The 22196-nt window shown below is 38.6% G+C and overlaps 1 protein-coding gene across 1 annotated transcript; it reads right to left on the reverse strand.

Moving 5' to 3' along the window:
- Positions 1-451: 451 nt before the first annotated feature.
- ZFAND4 (zinc finger AN1-type containing 4) lies at positions 452-21145 on the reverse strand. The gene is made up of 9 exons (XM_059821204.1): positions 20934-21145; positions 13417-13492; positions 13254-13321; positions 12507-12693; positions 8211-8358; positions 6147-7328; positions 5463-5517; positions 2946-3060; positions 452-896 (listed from the first exon to the last, which is right to left on the reverse strand). Exons 1-9 carry the CDS (start codon positions 21115-21117, stop codon positions 761-763), a joined length of 2151 nt encoding a protein of 716 aa, XP_059677187.1. The 5' UTR covers positions 21118-21145; the 3' UTR covers positions 452-760.
- Positions 21146-22196: the final 1051 nt, after the last annotated feature.

A 22196-nucleotide genomic window follows, 5' to 3' on the forward strand; every position in this document is an offset into this window, starting at 1 on the left:
ATATTTATTAGAATTTCTTCCAGTAACAGCATTCAACATCTTAACAAACCAAGTTGTGAAGTCTTAAAAAACCTAGGATTACAAAAAAAGTTAAGATAAGTTGTTCCTTATATTTAATGGCAACAAAAGGGGAATTTTCTATTTAAAAACAAATTGTCATATAAACAGTTTTATTTTAAGAAAATGTGATTAACAGGATATGTAATTTTCGAAGGGATACACAGTGTATGAATACCAATCTGTATGGAACAGAGGGGCAGAACACACTATCCCCTTAAAAATCTCAAAATAGGCTGTTTGAAGAAAGGGGAGAGAGGAGGATCTTTCTAGTGAAATAACTTAAAAGATACCACGCAATGGACAAAAAACGCAAGAGTACAGAAGACATTACATGACACCCTCATTACAACATCCCCTCAAGTCTGGTTATACAGTAAATAAAGTTAGTAAAGTGCATCTTTTAAAGACTTGTCTAGTGAAATAGCTTTTCCAAATATAAAACACAACACAAGACGTGCAGTAACAGTTAAATCATAGTGAAGGTTTTTAAAAAGTAATCTTTAACTTTTCATTCACTAAAGAAGAAAAGTTTTAACTGCAGTAGTGTTCACATTATTCTTCGATAGGATGCATCCTCACGTGCTTTTGTTACTTGGCAAATCTTTAAATATGGAGCATGGCAAAAATACACAGTTTAAGTGCTTCTCTCAATGTAATACAATTCTTCAATGGCAGAACGGCCACACGCAGCACAACCATATTAGATTTTGGGAAGCTTTGGTGCACTAACGACGGGATTGGTCTCCTGCAAATACCTTCGCCCTGCACTCTTATAGTCGTAGGTGCAGGTGTGAGTCTCTGCATACCGGTGCGTTGCACAAAAGTTGTTTCCACATCTGAAGAATCAAGAATATTAGAAGTTACAAGCTTTTAACTCTCTGACATGCTGGGAGCCCTTTGGCTTAATCATGTTTTGTTTATTTGACATAACTGCTTGAATTCTAATCATCCCTGACTGATAACATTAACTGGTGGGGTAATCAAAACAACATTTTTGTAACTGAATGTTGCAGTCTCTTCAGCTGGGAAGCTAAGCAAGAGCTGTACTCTTGGAACCAGTTAGCAAGGATCAAACACACTTATAAATTACGAATGATGGGCTTTGATTTATTTTATTTCTTTTTAAAGACCTCACACAACATCAGTTGGCAGAATTCAGAGGACAAAACCATGGAACTAAAACAATGGCATCAGGTGAAATCCACATAATGCATTTCAATTCAAAAACACCACATTATTCAGACCACCAAAATAGATGTTTAGTTCAGCACAACATCTGCCTGGCATAAACTCAAATTAGTCATTTGAGATTAATAAATACAGATTTAGTCAGCTGTAAAGACATCAGACAGACTAACTATAGGGAACATGACTTCCTATATGACTGGATAAGGGTGCACCTTTCCAATGTCTGTTGCAATTTCAATGAGTTAACATTATGATTTTTTGCCTTCAAACTTGACAGCTTGGCAGTTAAGACTCCTACCTGGAGAAAAGCATACTGGTTGTTGTATCTGATCTGAACAAGTGCTTTAAAGTAGACTGATATTAGTGTCCTTTTACCTGATTATTTGATAAAGTGGCTTCTTGACAGTAAAACAATTATATCATTCAAAAATCAGAATTCTCTTGAAATGGATTAAGCATTACTTGTCCAACTTACTGTCTCACTATTAGACTATAATCCTCTATTTATCTATCTGGGTTCATAATAAACTCTGCAGCTGTTCCTGAGGCTTTGTATGCCTGGTAATAAATTTGCTTTTCTTTGTTTTTTGGTCTCTGCAATCACCAGTTCTCTCATACAACTGTATTCTCTATTTGGTTTGTGTTCCATTCTAGTAAAAGGTCACACGGTTGCTCCTTTTGAAACTAGAACGAGATGTGCAATTCCCCCTTTTTCTGTGCTTCATTTTTAACCTTAAGCAAGCTGATTAGTTACTTCTAGAAGAGCTTGCAGCTATTTGCTCACCAGGAAAATGTGCAGTGTCCAAAACTGTTCAAAAATCAAAGACTGAAAGAGTCAGTAAGGAGGCAGTTCCTCACCCTGAAACTCTCCAACACAATTCCCCAATGGCAGAAGTCTTGTTCATTTTGCTGTTGATTGGCATGAACCAGTATCAGCTTCAAATGTAGCCCTCACAGTGCAGCAGTTCCCAACCTCGACTAGCTCATGGAAAGTGATACTGAGAAGATAATATCTTGTGTGAAACAATACTTTGAGAACCAAGAGCAACAGAGGAAGTGGGGGTTTTTTTGTTGTTGTTTTCTTAAAGTTTGCAGTGATCACCACCAAGTGCCAGGTCTCATTGTGTTGTCTGCAAGTCATGATTTGGGGGACCAGCACTCTGGTGTTCTGCTTTTGAGATGCTCTAGATGCTCAAATGTGACTGAAGTCTCACAAGAAACAGAACACACATAAAATCAAGAAGTTGTCAAATATAAATTTGTACAAATTCACAAACTGTGCAGATGTGTTGTAATAGGGCCAAATCTGAGGGAGATTTTCTGAAAAATTGTAACAACTTGAGGAAAAACTGGTTTTGTTAACGATACAATTATTGTTGAAAAACTTTGCAGAACATAAATCTGTAGCAAGTTCTCCCCACACCAGTATAAAATGTCATCGTTCTTTTTTTGTATTTATGTTATTTCCTGATATCTTGCATTTCTTGAGGTGTATGTTTTTCCAGGAAAATCAACAGCAGAACAGGTACAACATTCCTGAATTTTAATTCCTGGACTTTTGCTAAACTGAGAATTGGAACTTTTTTGAAGGTCATCTTTCGATTTGCTACGCTTAAGGAATACCATGCAGCACAGAAAACCTTTTGGTTAACCCAGCTATCAATTTTAAACAACAGCTGGTTATACACTCAGCCTACCTGCACTCATAGCTGGTTGCCAATCCAGTTTTCTTGCCACAAAGAAAGCAATGCTTTGTAATTTTCTTTTTTGCTTGAATTGAGCCATTCACAGGTGGAAGATGGGTTGCTTCACCTGCTTTCAGAGGTAGAAAGACAGCAAAGACATTTTATTTTTACTTATTCCTGATGACAAACTAGTTAAATGTTATCTTTTGAAACCCAGATTCATTTTGCATTTCTTAGGATACTTCAGGTGGGAACCCCAAAGCCTAAACAGAGAGGAAAAAATCCCAAAAGCCAAACCAGAAAACACACCTCAAGCCTATGAAGACCTTTGGAAGAGACAGCACAATACGGGACTTAGACCCATTATTTTTAACACCTGTTAAAAGTTCACATAAACAAGAAGTTACAGAAGAAGTCAAGAAACACATCTCCTAATGGTCTTTCCAAATGCAAAATTAAAACACATAATGCGACTGGGAAAGCACTGCACGGAATGGCTTTCCAAAGACTCAATTGGGCATTCAAGTACCCAGCATCTAGTATGTTCAGTAGCTAATAACTCAAGTTTGCCAAATAAATACTGCAATATTTTAAAATCTTGCTGGTACTCCATAACTGCAAGAAAAATACATTATTAGACTACAGGCCTCTATTTAGCTATATGGTCTCATAAGGCACTTTGCAGATGTTGGTAACATTTCTGTAGTTAAAAAATTTACTTTACTTTGACATTTTGCCCTGTAATTCTTGGCTACTGCATTATAACTGGAAAGCATGTAAAGAAAAGGCATCTTACTTCCCTCTGTAGAAGTAAGCTCTTCATCCACAACATGTTTACGCATATTTACCATACACTAGGACAGTGAAAGTGAGCAACGCATCCTCTCAAACATTCTTTCAGTGCTTCTACCGCTATATTGTCAGGATGCTCCCAGAAGTGGCCTCATGATTCAGAAGCATTTTTTGTCCAGCGCACCTTTAATCCCAACAGTCATTTCTCAGCTGAGATAGAGCAGCCTACATTCAATAGTAACACTAGGCAGTCACTACACATTGCAGTCATCACTACCAACCAGTGCTATCCCATTGCTATCTAGCATGGAAACTTCCAGGCAATGTTTGTCCATGCTATCTATTTCATCATCTAAAAGCATACTATTTCAGGAGCATTAGTTAGCCCAGATTGTGAAAAAGACATAGGTTGAAGACAGCCCCCCTGTGGACCATACTTAAACAGAAAAAACAATACACCTGTCCTCACATTTACGGTCCCCACAGCAATTAAATGTAAATGAAAGCCCTGGATAATAAACTGTCCTTTGGCCAGTTATACAACAGATCATTACCAGCCACCTCTCTCTCAAGAGCCTGCATGGTATGACAACACCAACTTTGTCTCTCTCATATCTGGAACCTTTTGGAAAATACACTTTTGTCTGATATAAGATACACCAGAGGAGCGTCTTCTTCATATTTCTATCCAAAATGACACAGATGATAGTAGGCATCCCCATCATGCAGATGTGGCTATTAGGGTATCACCTCGTTTACCACGGAGTAGGTAAGAACAGACCTGTTTATTAATTGACTGCCAATTCAAAGCTGCACCCCCAGTTGTGAAACGAAGGCACAATCCACTATTTTAGCAGCTTTTGCTCCCACATAGTTACAATTACATCATTTTTGCTGTTGCAGCTGCCGTTTGAAGATCTATCTTTGAGCTCATTCTTTATACCTAGATCTTAAAATCCTGGAATACATGCCTGCCTCTCTTTTCCTAAGGTCATACAGAAAGAAAAGAAAACCTGCAAACTGCAAATCAAAGATGTGAAGAAGGAAAGTTGATTGTGCTGAGAATCTTTAGCTTGCTGTCTTAAGAGTTTTAAAAGTACTAATCTACACAATTCCATTCCTCTCAAGAGAATTAATCACATAAGAAATTAATATTTAGGCACAACACATCCATTTTCAGTAGATGTCAAGCATTAAGCACTCCACAGTTACAAAGACTAGGGTAGAAAGAATGATGCCTATCACAAAAAAAAAAAAAAAAACAATCAAGAAAAATCTGCAGGCTCTCAGTAATCTTCAGCATCCATGCCCTTATTGATTCCTCCCCACTTATCTTTTGCCAAATCCTTCTGGCTCAGGCTGTAGTCCTAAAGACAATGCTACTGATAAATTTTGCTCTGATTTTAGGACACTCAGAAGTATTCACAGAATTGACCTTTTGGAAACTTCAGAGCAGAAAGTCATGTTTATGTCTATAGATGACATGCAGGATTCATTAAGTATTAAAAAAAACTAGGAAAGAGTCACAGTTATGTCTACCTGCGATCTGGATGACATCTGTATGTTAAAGAATTGCTTAAAATATTAAAAGTTATACCATGCTATAGAAGTGTAATACAGCAAGGACTTTGAAAGACATATGCCTTACAAAGATAAATTATCTTTGTCCTCTGTATATGTGATATATCAGGAAAGATTAGAGTCATCTTCAATTATTATTTAAGTCACATTACTTACCTACTCTTTTCCCTACAGCTGCAATACTTCCATTCATTCCAAGCCCGTGCGAAGACTAAAAAAAAAAAATTTCCACAAGGAAATTACTAGCAGATGGAAATTAAATGAAAAGTGAGGCAGTCTGGTATCAGCTTATTTGAAATAAAAGTTGTATCAATCAACGTACCTATGAAGACTGCAAGAAGACTTCTGTACAAAAAATTAAAATTCCGCAATATAAAGCCTTACTCAAAATAACTATTTGATAGCCTCCCCATACTTCACAACACACCAAAACAACAAAGTACATTAGAGATCTGAAGCTAGGCACATATGGTGCCAGTCACAGGGCACACTTTGGAATAAATGACAATTACTGAGCAGCAGGAGAAGTCAGACGACAGTTCAAATACAGACACTCGTAATTCTGTCATTACAATAACTAATAATTTTAGTTGTGAACTGAACAACCGCTTTAATTTTTATGAAAAATTACTTCTAGGGCCCATTTAGATAAACAGGCAGTTAAGGTACCAACAGGAATTCAGAAAACAGTTTAAGACTATCAGGGATTTAAGTACACCTCCCCCTCCCCATCTGCCTTCCCTGAAGACACATAGACATACACAGGAAAGTACAGTTTTCATAATGCCAGTACCAGAAAAGCCAGGAAAACTTCAATTTCTTTGGAAGCATTATACTCACTAGAATATATTCAGCAGCTTCATTTGGAGGAGCAGTTTTCCTAATGCTTTCTTCCTGAAAATGCTGAAGGTTTGTAGGTAGTGCAATACCAGAAGTCCGAAACCTGCCTGTCCCACAGGAACTCTGTAAACTTTCCCTGTTTGTGCTTCGGGCCAGCGAAGCTAGAAATCCTAAGTTACTTACAGAACTCACAGGTTCTTTGGATGCCTTGTTAGCCACATCTGTGATGTCCCTAGCCTCTGCTTTAGAAATTACATCAGGTCTTTTGCCAAGTGACTCTACTTTCACATTACGAAATCTAGTAGTCCTAGAAAAAGAGGAGTCTGCTATACTACGGACTTCCAGTGATCGAAGCACGTTTGGGGAGGCTGCAGTTCTCAAGTTACCAGCCTCAAAGCATTTGGGTTGTGTTTGTGGTTTCAGAGAACTGTGACATGCTACTTGCGCTGAATACCGAAGAGGTGACAAAAGCAGATTTTTCTGTGGACTTAATTTATGAGTACTTAGAAGACCAGCACCCATTGCTGCAGTGCTCAGCACTTTGCTAATAGGCTTTCTATGCTGCTCTACAACCTTAGATTCTTCATCTCTATCAGACAGTTCAAGTTCTGGGTTCACCTTTCCTATATCATATATCTCACTACACTGTTCAGAGGTGCTTGCTTCTGTTAACAAAGCAAAAGCATCTGTTTCAGGTAGAAGTTTTTCTTCTGTTCCATATAGTTCTACATTTGTTAGACTCGGAAACAAAACAGCATCCTCCTCACTTGTTGAGGTCACATTTTCAGATGCTTTTTCTGAATTTGCAGGCAGACATGAAACAGGAGTCAGAATACTATTTGCAGGTAGTTTTGCATTTTCTAGTTCAACACGAGATATTTTCGGTGGTAACCTGATGCTACTAACTGACTGAGACCAAGAGTTGCTCTGCCAAGTGTCATCTTCCTTAAGAAAGTCATTAGTTGTGGATGGCATTGTTCTACCAGCAGTGGCCAAAGTAGCCAATGCTGAAAGTGCATTTTGGGAAGACTCTGATGGATATGAATTCCCAGGAGGAGGTAGGCAGGACTGTCCGATATGGGGGAGCACTCTTAAAAAGCGGTGACGAGCAGCAGCCACGGAGCCACTAGATGGTCGAGGAGCCATTGGAGGACGAGGTTTCACCTTGACAGTTTTCTTAGGCTATTAAAAAAAAAAACCAAAACCCACATGGAACAACAGTTAGTATTTGAATTATGTTGCATTCAAAGACCTGACTGAGATCATATTCCCAGGAATTCAGACAGTGTAAGGCCATAAAGAACCAAATCATTTTTTCTACTCCCTCATCTGTTACTAGCCATCAAGACTTCACCCCAACATCTGAATAATAAAATCAAAGATTATAATCAGAAAAGGCTTTTCAGTAAACAGACCACATGTCGGAGGAGTGGAAAAGGGAAGCCAGAATGCCAAAGTTATCCAGAAGAGCTTAGGGTCTCAAACAAGATGAACAATGAAAGAAAGTATAACATCTTCATTTTACACCTAGGTAACCTACACAGACATGAACATCAACGTAGTGTTTTATCTTCTAGGTAATCTCATTCTCACATTTAATTTTATAGGCGTTACAGTATTTCTAATGGAGTTTCACTTAAAAGAAACATTGATTTTTACCAGAGCAGTATGGCAAACCAATGCTACTTAAAACATCGGAAGACAACCCAAAAAACCCAGAAAACCCACACACCCAAAAAAACCACCCATGCAAATAAATCTAGGACGAGTAGTGAATTATTTGAATGTGGACAGGTAGATCCAAGTAAATCCAATGCTCCAAAGCAGAACATTTATACAATAGCATTTACTTAAACAACAGATGAGAAATCATCTACCCTTGATCACTTCACTTCCCAAGACAGGAAAGTGTCTGACCTGCTTTTCAGAAAAGCCAGCACTAGGAAAGTGCAAGCCATTGCTTGTGGTTGCTTGTTTATGGTTGGACTTGATGATCTTACAGGTCTTTTCCAACCTTAGTGATTCTGTGATTTTACAACAGAAAAATTGAAATCACAATTTCACCTTTTTACTCAGATTCATGTTCTCCATCTTTGCCTTGAGTAGTTTCATTTTATTCATAGTAATTGAATTCTCAATAATCTGTTGTCCAGAAGGTGATGCCTCTGTCTCATCTTCATCATCAGCATATAAGTTATAAACTGAAGCACCACTGAAAATAAAAGAAATTTTGTGTTCACACTCTAATCAAGTAATTTAATTATGCTTTCAGTGTATTCTCACTAGAAAGTCATATCCGTAGTTGATCTGTTGACAAAACATTATGTAAAACTGTATGCAAAGACATTTCAAATCCTTTTATTTTAGCACATATGCATTCCTTATTAGATGCTCACGCAAAGTGATGATGTTGAAATCATAACATAGCCACACTTCTGGGAAGTTGTTATACCATATACAGTTGGTTCACACTCACTATATGTTTTCCCCACAGAGGGGATATCCAGTTCCACAAATGTCTCCTGAAGGTATGGCCAAAGCTGTTAACTGTGTGAGTCAGACAACAAGCTGATCAGTTTTCCAATTTACCAGACACTGGCATGGAAGGAAAGTCCAAATTTCTATCCATCCTGAGGGGTGTTCTCACCATAAATGGAAATGGAGGGGTCACCCATGTGGATGTGATATTCTATTTCTCCTTTTCAAAATAAAAAAAAAAATAAAAAAGGATCAGTTTAGGTTTCCAAAGAGTCTCATATTTGGGAAAAAATAAACAGATTAAAATTGCTAGACCCAAGGCAAAATTTTTTTAACTTAGTAGTCACTGGATATTTATAGCATCACATTGCCTTTTGCCATTCTGTATTCTAACAGAATGCAAAACCTCAGTGTTCTCAAGTCAGTATCTGACTTGTTTTTCCTATGAAGCATTAATCACTAACAGACATCCAACATTCGACAGTGAAATGAAAGAACCATTAGGAGTGTCCAACTCATTACAAATTGATGCATTTTTAACACTGTACATAGTACGTTTTAAAGAGTGTTTTAATTCTTCCATTAGGCAGTCAGCATCTAGAAATCATGACAGTTCGGCGATTCCCCATCTTAGTAGATTTAACTAAAGTCTCTACTTTCCAGAAGAGACGGAGGAAGAACTAACGGTCATGAGAAAGTCAGTACCAAAAAAAATTTTTTTTTCCACTAATTAGAGCTGGCATCTTACCTGATTCTTGGAAATACTCTGCTGCCCTTAGTCAAGAGACAGTATTTTTGCACTGACTCTCCAAATCCATTTCCTAAAATGTAGCCAAATTCCAAAGGCAGCACAACTGGGAGACAGATCTTTAACAGCAAGACGGCAGCAAATTCAAAGCAAGAGTCAGCAAAATAGTGCAGTAATTTCTTACCAAAAATTGAACACCTCAATACGGGGACAGTCAGCATGCATATTACATACCTCTCCTGGTAAAGATTCAACACTAAAGAATCACTTCAGAATTTTAACTCTGCAAAGACTTAAGTCACCAACTCAAAATAAGTCTTTCTATCTTGACCTTGAAGGGAAGTTCAATGAAAAGTGATGTGTCTCACATGTTTGGTTGGTTTGGGGTTTTTTGGGTGGGTTTTTTTGTTTGGTTTTGTTTGGTTTGTTTGTTTTTAATGCAAAAGGAATTGTTATCCTTTTTCTTGCATTTTCTGGCTAAATAGGAGCCAAAAAACACTAAGAAAAACAAAAGAGTAACAAAAGGATTTTTTGCTTTAATGTGACTGTAAAATTATAGAAGACTTGTTTTAAGAAGAGGGAGCTTTGGTTTTGATGATACTTTTAGCCCGTTTTCCCATGAGTAAAATTCAAATTTACTTTGTCCACAGGTGTCAACATTCCTGAGATCCTGCTTGTAAAATGAGTGCCTCAAAAATGATCAGTAGCTTGTTGAAACACTTCAGACACCAGTGCCTGCCAGTCCTCTACCACAACTTCAACAACTTTCTTCTAATACACAGACAACAATCATTGTATGTATTTACACCTTGTCAAGTTTTAACCATTAACTTAAGCACAGATAAAATAAAGTAATCTGGAGAACTATAAAACAAAACCCAAACCAATGTCTCATTTCTAAACTGAAGTCACTAAATTCTGCTCCACACATAAACAATATGAGAAAAGCTGATAAACATGTGCCTCAAAATGCTCAGTCACCAGTATACTCACACACATAAAACACATTTAACTGTCATTGTGGAAAACACTAGTATTCACATTGATTCATAGCCTTCCTCTATAAATCGAATGAAAGGTCTGATTTGTTTCCATTCTCTCCTCCCTTTGCTACTTTTTCCATTTCCCACAAAGTCTGACCCAGTCATAATAACAAATACAAAAATTAAGATTTCTTCCTCCCCCTGCCAAATTACTGTCTGCCTTAGTACAAAAGCTAATAAATGAACTCCCATAGAAAGCACAGAGGAAAAGAAACAGCTCGAGCTGAATGTTTTCAACTCAGGTGGCTTCCAACCTAACTGTATCATTTGACCAGTGACAGCACATTTCTTAAGCATAATGTATTTGACTTCTACACATGCTGTTGTGCTTTGAAAGGCTTACCAAGATGCCTTGCAAGAGCCAATAGAGTGTGGTTTATTCTCTGGTTTGCTACATTTAGCCAATCTCAAGTAAATTACTGTTTAATCTATGCACTAGGATTACCTAATTGAGAAGTATTAAGAATTTCAGACAATTGTCCATGCCAGTTTTAAATGGGGGGGAAAAAAAAAAAAAGAAAATCGTCACACACACAAGAATTTTAATATGTAGGCAGATACCAGGGATCCCATTATACTGAAGAAATGAAGTGCAAGCTCCTTCTGACAACTTCTTGCATCAACTCACAGTATAGCATCCACAGTCCTAGGGTTGGATTAGTTTGGATGTTCTTTAGATTCAAAAATTACAAGGGAACAATCTGGTAATAAGCAGGGTATGGGTGAGAACAGGAATTACATCTGTCTGCTCCTCTTCCCAGAACTGTATCTAGGCCAATGTAGCAGTAAGGTTCTCGGTTCTTACTGATGATGGTGGTTTTTACCTATTTCAAATCTATGCAAAATACCATATGCAGCCATTTACTGAAAAAGAGTGCAGGGGCTGAAAGATAAGATCACAGATCCAAAATATTTGTATCTTTCCTCTTCTTTCCCTCCAGTAATTGTATATCAAGCACTAGCTCTTTCTACTCTGTGTAACTATGTGGGTATTCAACCTTGATATTTCATTCAGCCTGTAGTTTTTAAGTACAGATCTCTCATAAAAGTTTCTAAGAATAGTATCACTCTGAACCCACTGAATCACACTGAATATAAACCCAGTACAAAGCTCTTGCTTTCACTTTGCAAACAGGAACAGTTACTTAAAACCGTGCAAGCCTTAGCCTCTGAGAAAATGCAGCTAGTCCCCAGAATAGGGACTCCTTTCCTTACAGTTGTACAAATACTAAATTCTTCAGGGGATAAAAAAAACACTACCCAAAAGTTGCAGTGTAAAGTCAGAATCTAGTAATTTTTAATAGGTATTACCAATTTTGATAGCTTTAGGAAAAAGACTAGTAATCTGTTTACTACAATGTAGTAGCTTAAGTGACATACCTTCTCTTCTGATGATAACAGTACTTTGATTCTGTGATAGTGATTGAGACAAGTTTGGTACCTCAGTAGTAGCTAATGTGAGGCCTAATTATGTCCAAAGGCTGGCTCTATTGGTAATTATTTTAGTATATTTAAAAAAAAAAAACACAACACCAAAACAAACCCAAACAAACCCCCAAAACAAACCAAAAACCAACCCCCCAACCACTTTCTCTGAAACTTCAGGCAAATCCTCTCAGGATTTTTCACTGCTGATCTACTATCTTCCTGACTAATCATTTGGTCAAGTCATATCCATAAGAAAAAGAAAGTTTATGCTGTGAACAAAGAACTAAACAAATGCCTTAAATTGGAAGAGAAAGTACTTAACAAAAGTTTTTAATATCTTTATTGCCAAATTGGTTCTCCTGTGAAATGTTCCCTTTTAGAAAGGGCTGGAATGTTGAGAATTGCCTCAAGCACAAGGTCAGCTTTATTTCACTCTATTGACACACACAGTGACAGACGGCTGTCAGCATGATCACTTGACCACAAAGTACTACTGTATTGTTAGGCCACCCAGTTACAGCATTTTAGTAGCCCTTAGAGCACGACTCTTGCAATATTCCAGATATATTCCAGATATTCTTTTGACAAAGTCAACAAATAAAGCTGAAAATTATACAGCAATCCCCTTTTGAAGAATAATATAAAGATTAAAACCAACTTTACCTCAAAGATTCAGATAAAGGCGTTAAAGTGCCATCTCCCCGATCTACCACACGGAAGAAATTCAACTGATCTCCTTCTCGATATACTAAGAAGGTAACTTGTTTATTGGGTGGCCCTTTCTCCCAGATCTCATCTCTACTGGGATCCATGTATTCAGCCATTTCCCTGATAGGGTCTTCCACAGGAACTACAAAGAGAAAAAACAAAATAAAATCAAATTATTATTATTATTATTATTATTATTATTATTATGGTTTTGATCACCTTTGAGAGCTCAGCTCAGTTTAAAATGGGAATTCCCAACCTAGAAGATATGCTGAGCGTTTTCCAAGTGAAAATTATCAAGGGAATTTCTCCATTTTCATTCCTCAATAGATGATCCACATAACCAAGTTTATCATCAGACTGAACCAATGCCTGATTCTTATTAACCAGATTTTAAAAACTATTTCTATGACATTACAGTATCATTTTTTTCTGCAGGTGAAGAATTGCTGATTTTAAGACTTGATGATTCTACACATACAAAGATCCTTGTTAAATTAAGGGTAAACAAAATGAAAAGGATGGTGCACTTGGTATGCTAAGGAAGAAAAGATGGGAAAAAAGCCTCCATTTTTGTTAAGTATTTTTCCAATTAATTTAGAACTGAAGTCTGCTCATCTGAAATGCTTAGCTAAGAGAAGCTGTTTACAGTCAGAAGGTGTTGCATGAAAAGCATTATTTTTTAACTGAGTTAACACCTACCTCTTCTAGTGTTAATAGGTCCACCTCGCATAGCCAGAACTAACTTCAGAGTGCAGCCTTCTGAAATGCTGTAAATAACAATAAATAAATTTTTGTAGCATTCTCTATTGCTTATGCTAACAACAATTTAGAAACATTCATTGCAATTTTATTCTATACTTACTTATAATCATTCAAACAACAGTCATCCTTCAGCTCTGTATTATTCCAAATTAAGTGCTGCTGAGAGACAGGAATACCTAAACAAAACAAGCAAAGAAAAAAAGAGTAGTAAAATTGGAGCTTGGTGGGATGGCTTTTGGGGAGTTTTGTTTTTTAAGAATGTGGGGGTAATGGAGGAGAGTCAAGAAAGAGGATCACAGGGGAAAGAAGAAAGGAAGCAGGACAAGGACAGGCACTTGAGCAACCTTCACTCATGATATCCAACCTCCCAAATAGCTATCAAGAATAAAGTTAAGCTTTTCAGCAGGCTTGTGCTCACACTTGGAGTTCAATCTTTTGGCTCAACAAGGGGTCTGTAGAAGTATTCAGTTGCTTCAGGCTTATTGGATACTTGCTCTTTTCCAGTCAACAGATGAGGGAGATTTCTTCCTGTTATCTGTACCTCAGAGCTTTCTGTCTACTGACAGGAAAAACAGGATAAAACTTTTAACTACAGAACTGCTGAATAATTTAATCACAGACTGATATTCTACATTACTCACAGTAAAGACAAGGTTGCATTAAGGTAACTGGTGGCAGCTCTATTACAGTGGTGACAACTGTATATGTGTTTTTACCACTTGCTTGGTTTGGAACCTGAAAGTTCACATGTACAATATAGTACCATAGCAGTTAGTCGAACTTTGTACTACAAACGCTTATTTTGTTCTGTCTGTTCTTTTAGGCCATCAGAACATTTTATTACTTATATCCAGTAATACTAATTTTCAGCTCAAGTTCTGGGACAGATTTGGCTAACTATTTTTTGTTTAAAGGAAGTAAGCGTGCTGAATATTTGTTCTTTATTAAAAATCCATATTCCACACAACGATTAACTTTGTTTCTTTCTGCCTGCATAGTCAACTCATTTAGATACAGATGTAATACACATTAAAGATAATACGCATAAGCTGGTACAACCTGCGGTCTTCACACATTTTTACTAAAATGCTGCCGCTTCCCAAATTTTGGATAGAGTACAAACCAGGACAGTTATGAAAGGATGAGAAATCTCAGATCACAAAAAAAAATTAAGGCTAATAGGAAGATGAATAGCTGTCTTTTTTGCCTTTGGGGAAAAAAATAATCTTCCCTTCAGCATCACAAGAAGTACTGTTGTTCAACCCGTCTAGTGAAATCCAGGTAATTAAGATCTCACTGGGCATTCCTGACAAACTGTAATTAAAATGAAAATTTGTAGAGGCCAAGAACTGTTTTTTCCAAAAAAGTCTAAACACTGGTCCTCAGACTAAGAAGCAAAAGCTATGAATATATTTTCCAAAAGGTTACATTAAAGTAACCTTATCTTATACTCTCATTCATTGCATGTCCAGATACTTAAAAGGAGATGCAAGTAGCAATGCTACACAGTAAGACTTCCCAAAATACATCTGGCAAGAGGGGAACACAAAGATCAAAGTCTTCCAGGTGGTTTCCAAAACCATCTCTGCTTATCCAAGGCTTGCAAGAGTGCTTAGCAAGCTGTGGCAAAGGTTGGTTAAGTAGCCTCTTCCTAGCTGGAGGAATGGCACAAAGCTACTGACACCCATCACCAGTAAGGAAAAAAAGGGGACCAGATTCTGGTGAAAGTCCAAACAGATTCAACAGGCAAGTAGGAGACATGCTAAGTGGATATCCCTGTGCAGAAGCGGGAGTGCACTTCGGAGGAACTGTCATTGTTATCCTTTAAGTTCTAGAGACGATAACAGTTTCCTTTTCTTTCCACATCTCACATCTAGATCTTCTCTTTTACGAACGACCAACACAACTTTACTTCACTTGGACGGCATTTAACGTGAATCTTGTATCCTCTGAAGTCCACAAGACATTTATGAGGGGAATGTGTTCATATAGTAGACTAACATAATTGCTACTACACTGCCAGCTATTTAATAACTGGTTATTGGTTATGTTTCAAGTCTGCAGCATAAGCAAAACAAGAACAAGCTGGCAACAGCCAGTGAGACTACAGTGAAGTTCTTTTCTGTGTTGTTTTGCAGTCTTCTGATTGCAAACAGTCATTACTGTCTGCATTTGTTATGGTTTCAGCAGCCTCCAAGGAGCAATTTCCAATTACTTTGATAAACTGAGAGATTATTTGTTAAAGAGGCTGGCTTACAACTGGCAGTACTGCGGTGAAACATGACTTTTTTCATTTAACAATGACAATGTGTTTTTTTGATGAAATGAACAGATGTAACGGGAAACAGACAAGTCGTTATTACCGATTCCCTTTTATGCAGCTTTCTAAGAATTTTGTATTTATACACAGAGGAAATGGTAAGTGCTTTATAGGTTCAGGTGCAGGAAAACATGCATCAGCTGTCTCTTTTCTGAATTATAGTAAGGCTTTCTTGAGGAGACATTTGCACATGAGATCAGCATGTAAAATTGGCAACAATAACGAGAACTGCAAGATACCCATACACTATCCTCTCTTCCTAAGCAGCACTGTATCACTGGCCTGCTCTAAATCAGTACCAAGAAGAGAGGAAAGTAGGGCAATAAGCTAAATCTCAATGCTCAAATGTAAGTGGGCTAGCCAGGTGATGCTATACGAGGACAGAAGAGTCTGCAGACTGCCTATTGAAATGGCTGCAGATGTACTGACAATCTGACCTACTAAAATGGGGGGAGGAGAGGAGAGAAGTAGGTACTCTACCCTGCCTCTGAATCAGCGTATCAGATACACCCTTGAGCTTTGCTCCTTTACTATTCTTTCTGGCATGCTAAGTAGGGTCACCAGAGAAACTGATGTGGTCAAGTCTGACCCAGTAAGAAAAACCCTGTAGATTTCAGAACAAACTTGATTTTATGTTATGGGTAGAAGGTTGTTATGTTTAAAAACACCATAAACATTTCAAAGTCAAAGTTCAAACAGTGTACTTATCTTTCATCCAATGTTGGAATTGCTGAAGAGTTTCTTAAACATTTATTTTTTGTTCCTGTTTACCGAGATGCTGGGCTGACAGTCTTATTTTCCCCCACAAGCTAGCTACAATAGGGAAGAGGTGCACAGGTTCACAACTTACAGCAGCAAGATCATTTTCGTAACTGTCAAACACCTCAGCTTTCATTTGTGTGATAGTAAGCTACATTAGTGTAAATGGTGGTCAGTACTGACCTACTCTTTATCCCAGAGACTGACAAAAAGGAGACTGTAACAACAGCGAGTCACCAGTAACTGAATACAGGCCCACAAAATTTCCTGACAAAGGTGACCTTATTTACACCTTCCAGATGCTACTCTAACCATCTGATCTGGGCACAGACTTGCATTTGCAGGAGTGTTTTCCTAGCTCAGACAAGGCATAAGCTTAAAAAAAGTTTCATGAACTTCTAGTCTCTATCAGCACAGTAAACAGGCAAATGACAAAGTGAACAGGAGACACAGGAAAAGCAGTAGACAGAAGAAAAGCAAGATTGGTTCTCTTAAAAACTCTTTACGCTTGTGCAATCCACTTACTCCAGTCCTGACAGAAACATAGCTATTTTTTCTAACACAACTAGTAATAAATATCATTATGACATACTCTGAATTCACAGAATATTGGAAGAAATACAACATCCAGAAGAAGCCTGCTTGATATTCATCCAGTTCCTTTCACTTAAGGTGAAGCTGCTGTACACAGGCAGCAAAATAATGACAGCAAAAAGACCAAAGAAAAATAACTCTCATGATGCACTGAGAGTACACACACACACACAACAAAATTACTGGTGCATCTGTTGTTCCCTGCCGAACACAAGCATTCTAAATTAAGATGTACTCTGAAAGCTAGTTCTGTTTTCCCCCTTTACAACAACAGAAGAACAAGAGAACACCTAAATTTTCATCTAAAAGGTAGATGCTTCCATGTACGCAGATCATAAAATTCAGTTGCAAGCAGTCACTGAACAAACCATGACTTAGTTGTTTTTTCTTATTTTAAAGCTAGCTACATAAATGAAGGCCTTAATACTCCATACTGTAGAATGCAAATTAATTCCTGCGAGTTGTTAATAATAATAATACCACCAACACCAAATCCCAAACCCCACCTCCTCCCTTGAGACTCAATCCTATCTTACTGAACAAACATGTTTACAGCTATTATCTATGGTTCTTTAAGGGAGGAAAGAATTAACCACTACTAGGAATACACTATCTGAATGTTCCTTCTATAAAATTCAATATAACAATTGGTGTTTCCAAAGGAAGAATACTAAACTTTGTCCAGCCCAGCACCTACAAAGACTTGTGCAACGGAGGAAGCAAGAAGAGATCTTCTCAGTTTAAAAAAAAAAAAAAAAAAAAAAGCTATTTCCTCTTTCAGTGAAATCGTGGTATTTTTAAGTACCATTCATGTGTTGAAGCTCAGTCTTTCATGTCACCATGGAACTCAGGTACCATCCTATCCTTGTTCATCAACACATGATCCTGCTTTCAAATACAAATAATCAACAAAAACCAACAGAGTAGGTAGCACTGCTGGCAACACTGTGCTATGCTGCTGGTGGTGTGTATTCTAGCTTTTATGCCGTTAGTAAAGACAAAAGGAGCTATTTCTTCTCCAGCTTACCATTTTAAAAGGCTCATTCAGTGAATCTGAGGCTAGGAGCAATTTACCCTACGTGGCTCCAAAGTCAACATTACAACAAATCTAAATTTTTGGATACCATGTGCTTACTTCGCATGGAACATATCTGAGGACGAATGCCTGGATCTGATCCAAACACACATCAGATCTTCTTTAACTTCAATTTACAAGTAGACTTTTACTGAAATTTCAGATGCTTTAGAACCCATTAATAAATTTTTACCCATATAAAACCACCTGAAAACAGAGAGCTGGAGGTGTGGAGCTCTTTCTTAGTAAGGTATCAATGTCTACTACATCTGTCTAAATAAACCCTTTCCACATCAGATCATTAAACAGGCACTAAGAATGACGAACAGTATCAGAAGTATACAAAAATCCTAACATGCCATCCATATTATCCTTTCTCATTACAGTGCAGACAGTCTACAGCTATTGATATTCCAGTTGTTGACAAAGATCAGTTTATCTTGATTTAGTTTTATTATTAGTCTTTTACAATTAGAGGCATTGGTGACGTTTGAACACATTTGTTAACTTCTGATACAATTCTAGATTTTGTTCTTGGAGATCTGAGGTCTCAGATTATTTTCTCAAAACTTGTCTTTTTGTATGCTTATATACCATCATCCTCAACACCCAAATGAGTCCATGGAGACAATACGCATGCTAGGGTCCCCACATAGTCTCCCAGCAGTATAGGAGGCATTCTCTAGCCAGAAGTGCAGCTTAAACGAGACAGGTTCACACCCCATGAAAGTTGACATGATACAATAACAAAAACTGAAAAACAGCAGCAGAAACAGATGTAAGCCTTCTGCTTCCCATGCTAAATCACAACAGCAAAATTACTTTAGGATTTTCCCTCCCCCTAGGTGAGTCATTGCTTGAACTTGTGCACTGTAATAGGAACTTTGTCACTGAGAAGTTGTTAATTTTTTTTACATGCAACAGCAACCTCAAATGCAACGTAAAATTGATTTGTCATTGTGTGTCTGTCCCGTTCATACATAGCCGATCAATCTGTTTTCACCCCACCTCCCATAAATCATATTAATCAGGACTTTACAGATATTTTAACTCTGTTCTGGAGTATCAAGGTATTTCAACTGACTTCTAACAATTCAGTGGTAAGCACCAGTGAACTCTTGTCTTCCATGTTTTAATGAAATTTACTTAATAATAATTAAGTCTATACAGCAGGCACCTAAGCCATTAATTACCTTATCATCCTATGAACTACAAGTGAACAAAATTCTGAATAAGCAATATTATAATTTTAATACCGAGATTCTCTTCTAATAAGAAATTATGATACTTTAGTAAGCTAGGCACACCCAGCCTACAATAATAAACTGTAGGTATAATTCAAAATGTCTACTCCGAATCTCCTGTTTGGGACTACAAGAAATCTAAAGTCCTCTTCCTCATATCTCCCACTGTTTTCTTCATGCATCCTTTAAAGCCCACTGCTTCATCTACACTGTCCAGATAGCCTGCCTTCTCCTGTACTCTATTGCCTATGTTCCCTTTTAATTCACTCTTAGCATTCTACCACATATCTGTTTGCAAGTCTCCTACCCCTATATTCAAACACGGAGAAGAAAAACCCTTCCCCTTTCTTGTTTCACCTCTAGCCTCCAGGAGCATCTCAACACGTTCCGTTCCCTGACTTGTAATTAATTATTGCCCTGTCCAGGAGAAACAAAAGCCTATCCACATAGCTGCACTAATGTAGCTACACTGATGTAAACTCTAGTTATCTGCACAGTGGAGCTTCTACTAAGTGACCTTACTAGCAAGAAGTCACCCCTATTGTTGCAATGCTTCTGTGTTTTAAGACTTGTGCCAGATACTTTTTTTTCCGTCCATTAGTGCAGATTTCCATAAGAGGAGGAAAATATCTTAGATTCAAGTCTAAAGCATCACGTTACATTTCCCAGAGGGTTGGTTCCACACAGAAGCATGAAAAACCATGTACAGGTATATCAGGGAAAGACAGGATTTCTTTTCTTAAAATTTTCAACTCTGGTACTCTCAGTTTGTGCAGCTACAGAGTTCTTTAACTGCTCCAAAGTGAGAAAGAAGATGTAGTGCTGAAAAGTAGCTAAAGTATGTACACACACGTATTTCAAATCACATTCTTTCATGCAGGATCATTCTCATTGTAGAGGGAAAGAGGTGGGAGAGGACTAACCCACATCTTTTCTCCTTGCATCAGCACCAGGACTGGCCTCATACCTTAAAGGACGTTTTCACTTTGCAAGACATGCCAAGTTCATCACTTCAAGACGAAGCATTGCTCAGCCAGACCTCTACCAGCAAAAGATCACTCACCAAAACAAAACTCAAATGAGTAACTTGAAACTGTCTTTGGGGTTTGCCTGCACTGCAGTTGCTCTTGTGACTGCAGTATCATAAACAAACCATAAACTGACTAACCTAAGAAACAACAGCCATAGCACCTACTTTAAAGTATGCTCAGACAATTGCAATATAGACATACTGCAAGACTCAAGTTTATAACCTTGCTGGTTAACAAACAACTTATGTCGGAGAATCCTTTCAACACCAACAATACTATATCCCATACAATATCAAAACAATTAATGATTTACCATAGACTTCTAAAGATTCGTTTTAATAATGATATACCAAAAAAAGAAAAGAAGAGCAAAAATACCAGTTCCAGTGAAACCTAAGCCATGAACTGATAGGAAAAAGGAAAGAACAGAAAAACAACCCAATTCCAATCAAACCTAAGCCATAAACCGAGTGCCTAGCTTATATGTATTACTGAAAAAGTAATTTAACTGGTTTGATTTTAGCAATTATAATTTGTAAAACAAGACTTCCTCTAAAGCAATAAAATTTACACTGAAATATGAGAGAATAGTACCTTCCAGTCTTTGAATTTTAGCTTTCACAGAAATAACTGTTTCAAAAGGGGAAACTCGCAGTTCAAAGCATGTTCCTGTGAGCGTTTCAATGAAGAGCTCCATAGTTTCATAAAAAGGAAGCTTGTAGTGAAACGGTCCCATATTATCTTCATTGAAAAAAGGAGGCTCTTTCTTGTTGGCCATCACAAAGGATTTACAACTTCTTTGTAAGAAGATATGTCAGGAAACTACATTCCACTTCTAGCCAAGTCAGCTTTGAGGACAGGTGTGATGCGTTGCTGTTCATGTTTGGGATTTTTCACCTATAAAGCAAACAAGCATAATTCTAACAACATCTGAACGTAGCAGTTAAAGAAAGTTTCAGTTTATTCTTGATGAACAATAAAATAGCTATTAAGAAACAGCAAAATAGTATCTAGGTCATGCAACAGCTAACTACAAATGATATTAATACCATCGTAGTTTTAGGACCCTAGCCTCAGTCAGCATTCCAGGTCCTACCTAGTACCTTTTTATTTATTCTGTTTTCACGAGCCACATGACAACCCAACCAACCCGCGATATTAACGCCCAAAGCCTCCTGACAAGGTCTGAGCCCTCAGCAGGGTCAGAGCTGGAGGAAAAACTCCAGAAAAACATAAGAACAGGGACTCGTCCGGGCTCGGCAAAGGCAGAGGAGGAGACGGCAGCTTTGCCCCTCGGCAGCGCCGCGCTCCCGCCGCCCCGGTCCAGCCCCCGCCCCAGCGCGACCCCCGCCCCGGGGCAGCAGGCCGGACCCAGGCCAGCAGAGCAGAGCGCCCGCAAACAAAGGAGCGAGAGCAGCTGCCCACCCCCCCGCCACACCTCGGGGCGGCCTCACACCCCGGGTAGGACGCGGGGCCCCGCCGCCCGTGCCCCCACAGCCCACCCCCGGGGGGGAACCCCCCCGCCTTCCCTCGAGGGACGCACCTCACGCCAGCAGGGCCGGGGGAGGGAAAGGGTTAGAGCACTGCCCCTCTCCCCCCGCCCTGGTCGGCACTCCTGCCGCAGAGCCCCTGAGGGAGCAGCACCACCGAGCCGGTCCGCGAGGGGAGGAGGGAGGGTGGGGTCTCATCTCACCTGCCGCCGCCGGGCTCGCTCAGGGGGGAGACGAGGCTCCTCTCCCCCCGTGCAGCCCCGCCCGCCGCGCCTCACAGGATCTCGCCAGCCACAGCGGGCCTCATGGAGCGGGCGGGGAATGCGCCGCCGCAGGAGATGTGTACGACCGGGAGCCGCCAGCGCCG

Source organism: Gavia stellata, chromosome 9, assembly GCF_030936135.1.
Source record: "Gavia stellata isolate bGavSte3 chromosome 9, bGavSte3.hap2, whole genome shotgun sequence".
NCBI classification, from domain to species: domain Eukaryota; kingdom Metazoa; phylum Chordata; class Aves; order Gaviiformes; family Gaviidae; genus Gavia; species Gavia stellata.

Bases quoted from the DNA above. Each gene is read 5' to 3' on its own strand.
- ZFAND4 (XM_059821204.1), bottom strand. From the start codon at position 21,117: ATGGCCAACAAGAAAGAGCCTCCTTTTTTCAATGAAGATAATATGGGA. The intron at 13,322-13,416 runs GTAAGTATAGAA...TGTTATTTACAG, and splicing joins TGTTGTTTGAATGATTATAA to CATTTCAGAAGGCTGCACTC. The intron at 5,518-6,146 runs GTGAGTATAATG...TTTTTTTTTTAG, and splicing joins AAGCTGCTGAATATATTCTA to TCTTCGCACGGGCTTGGAAT.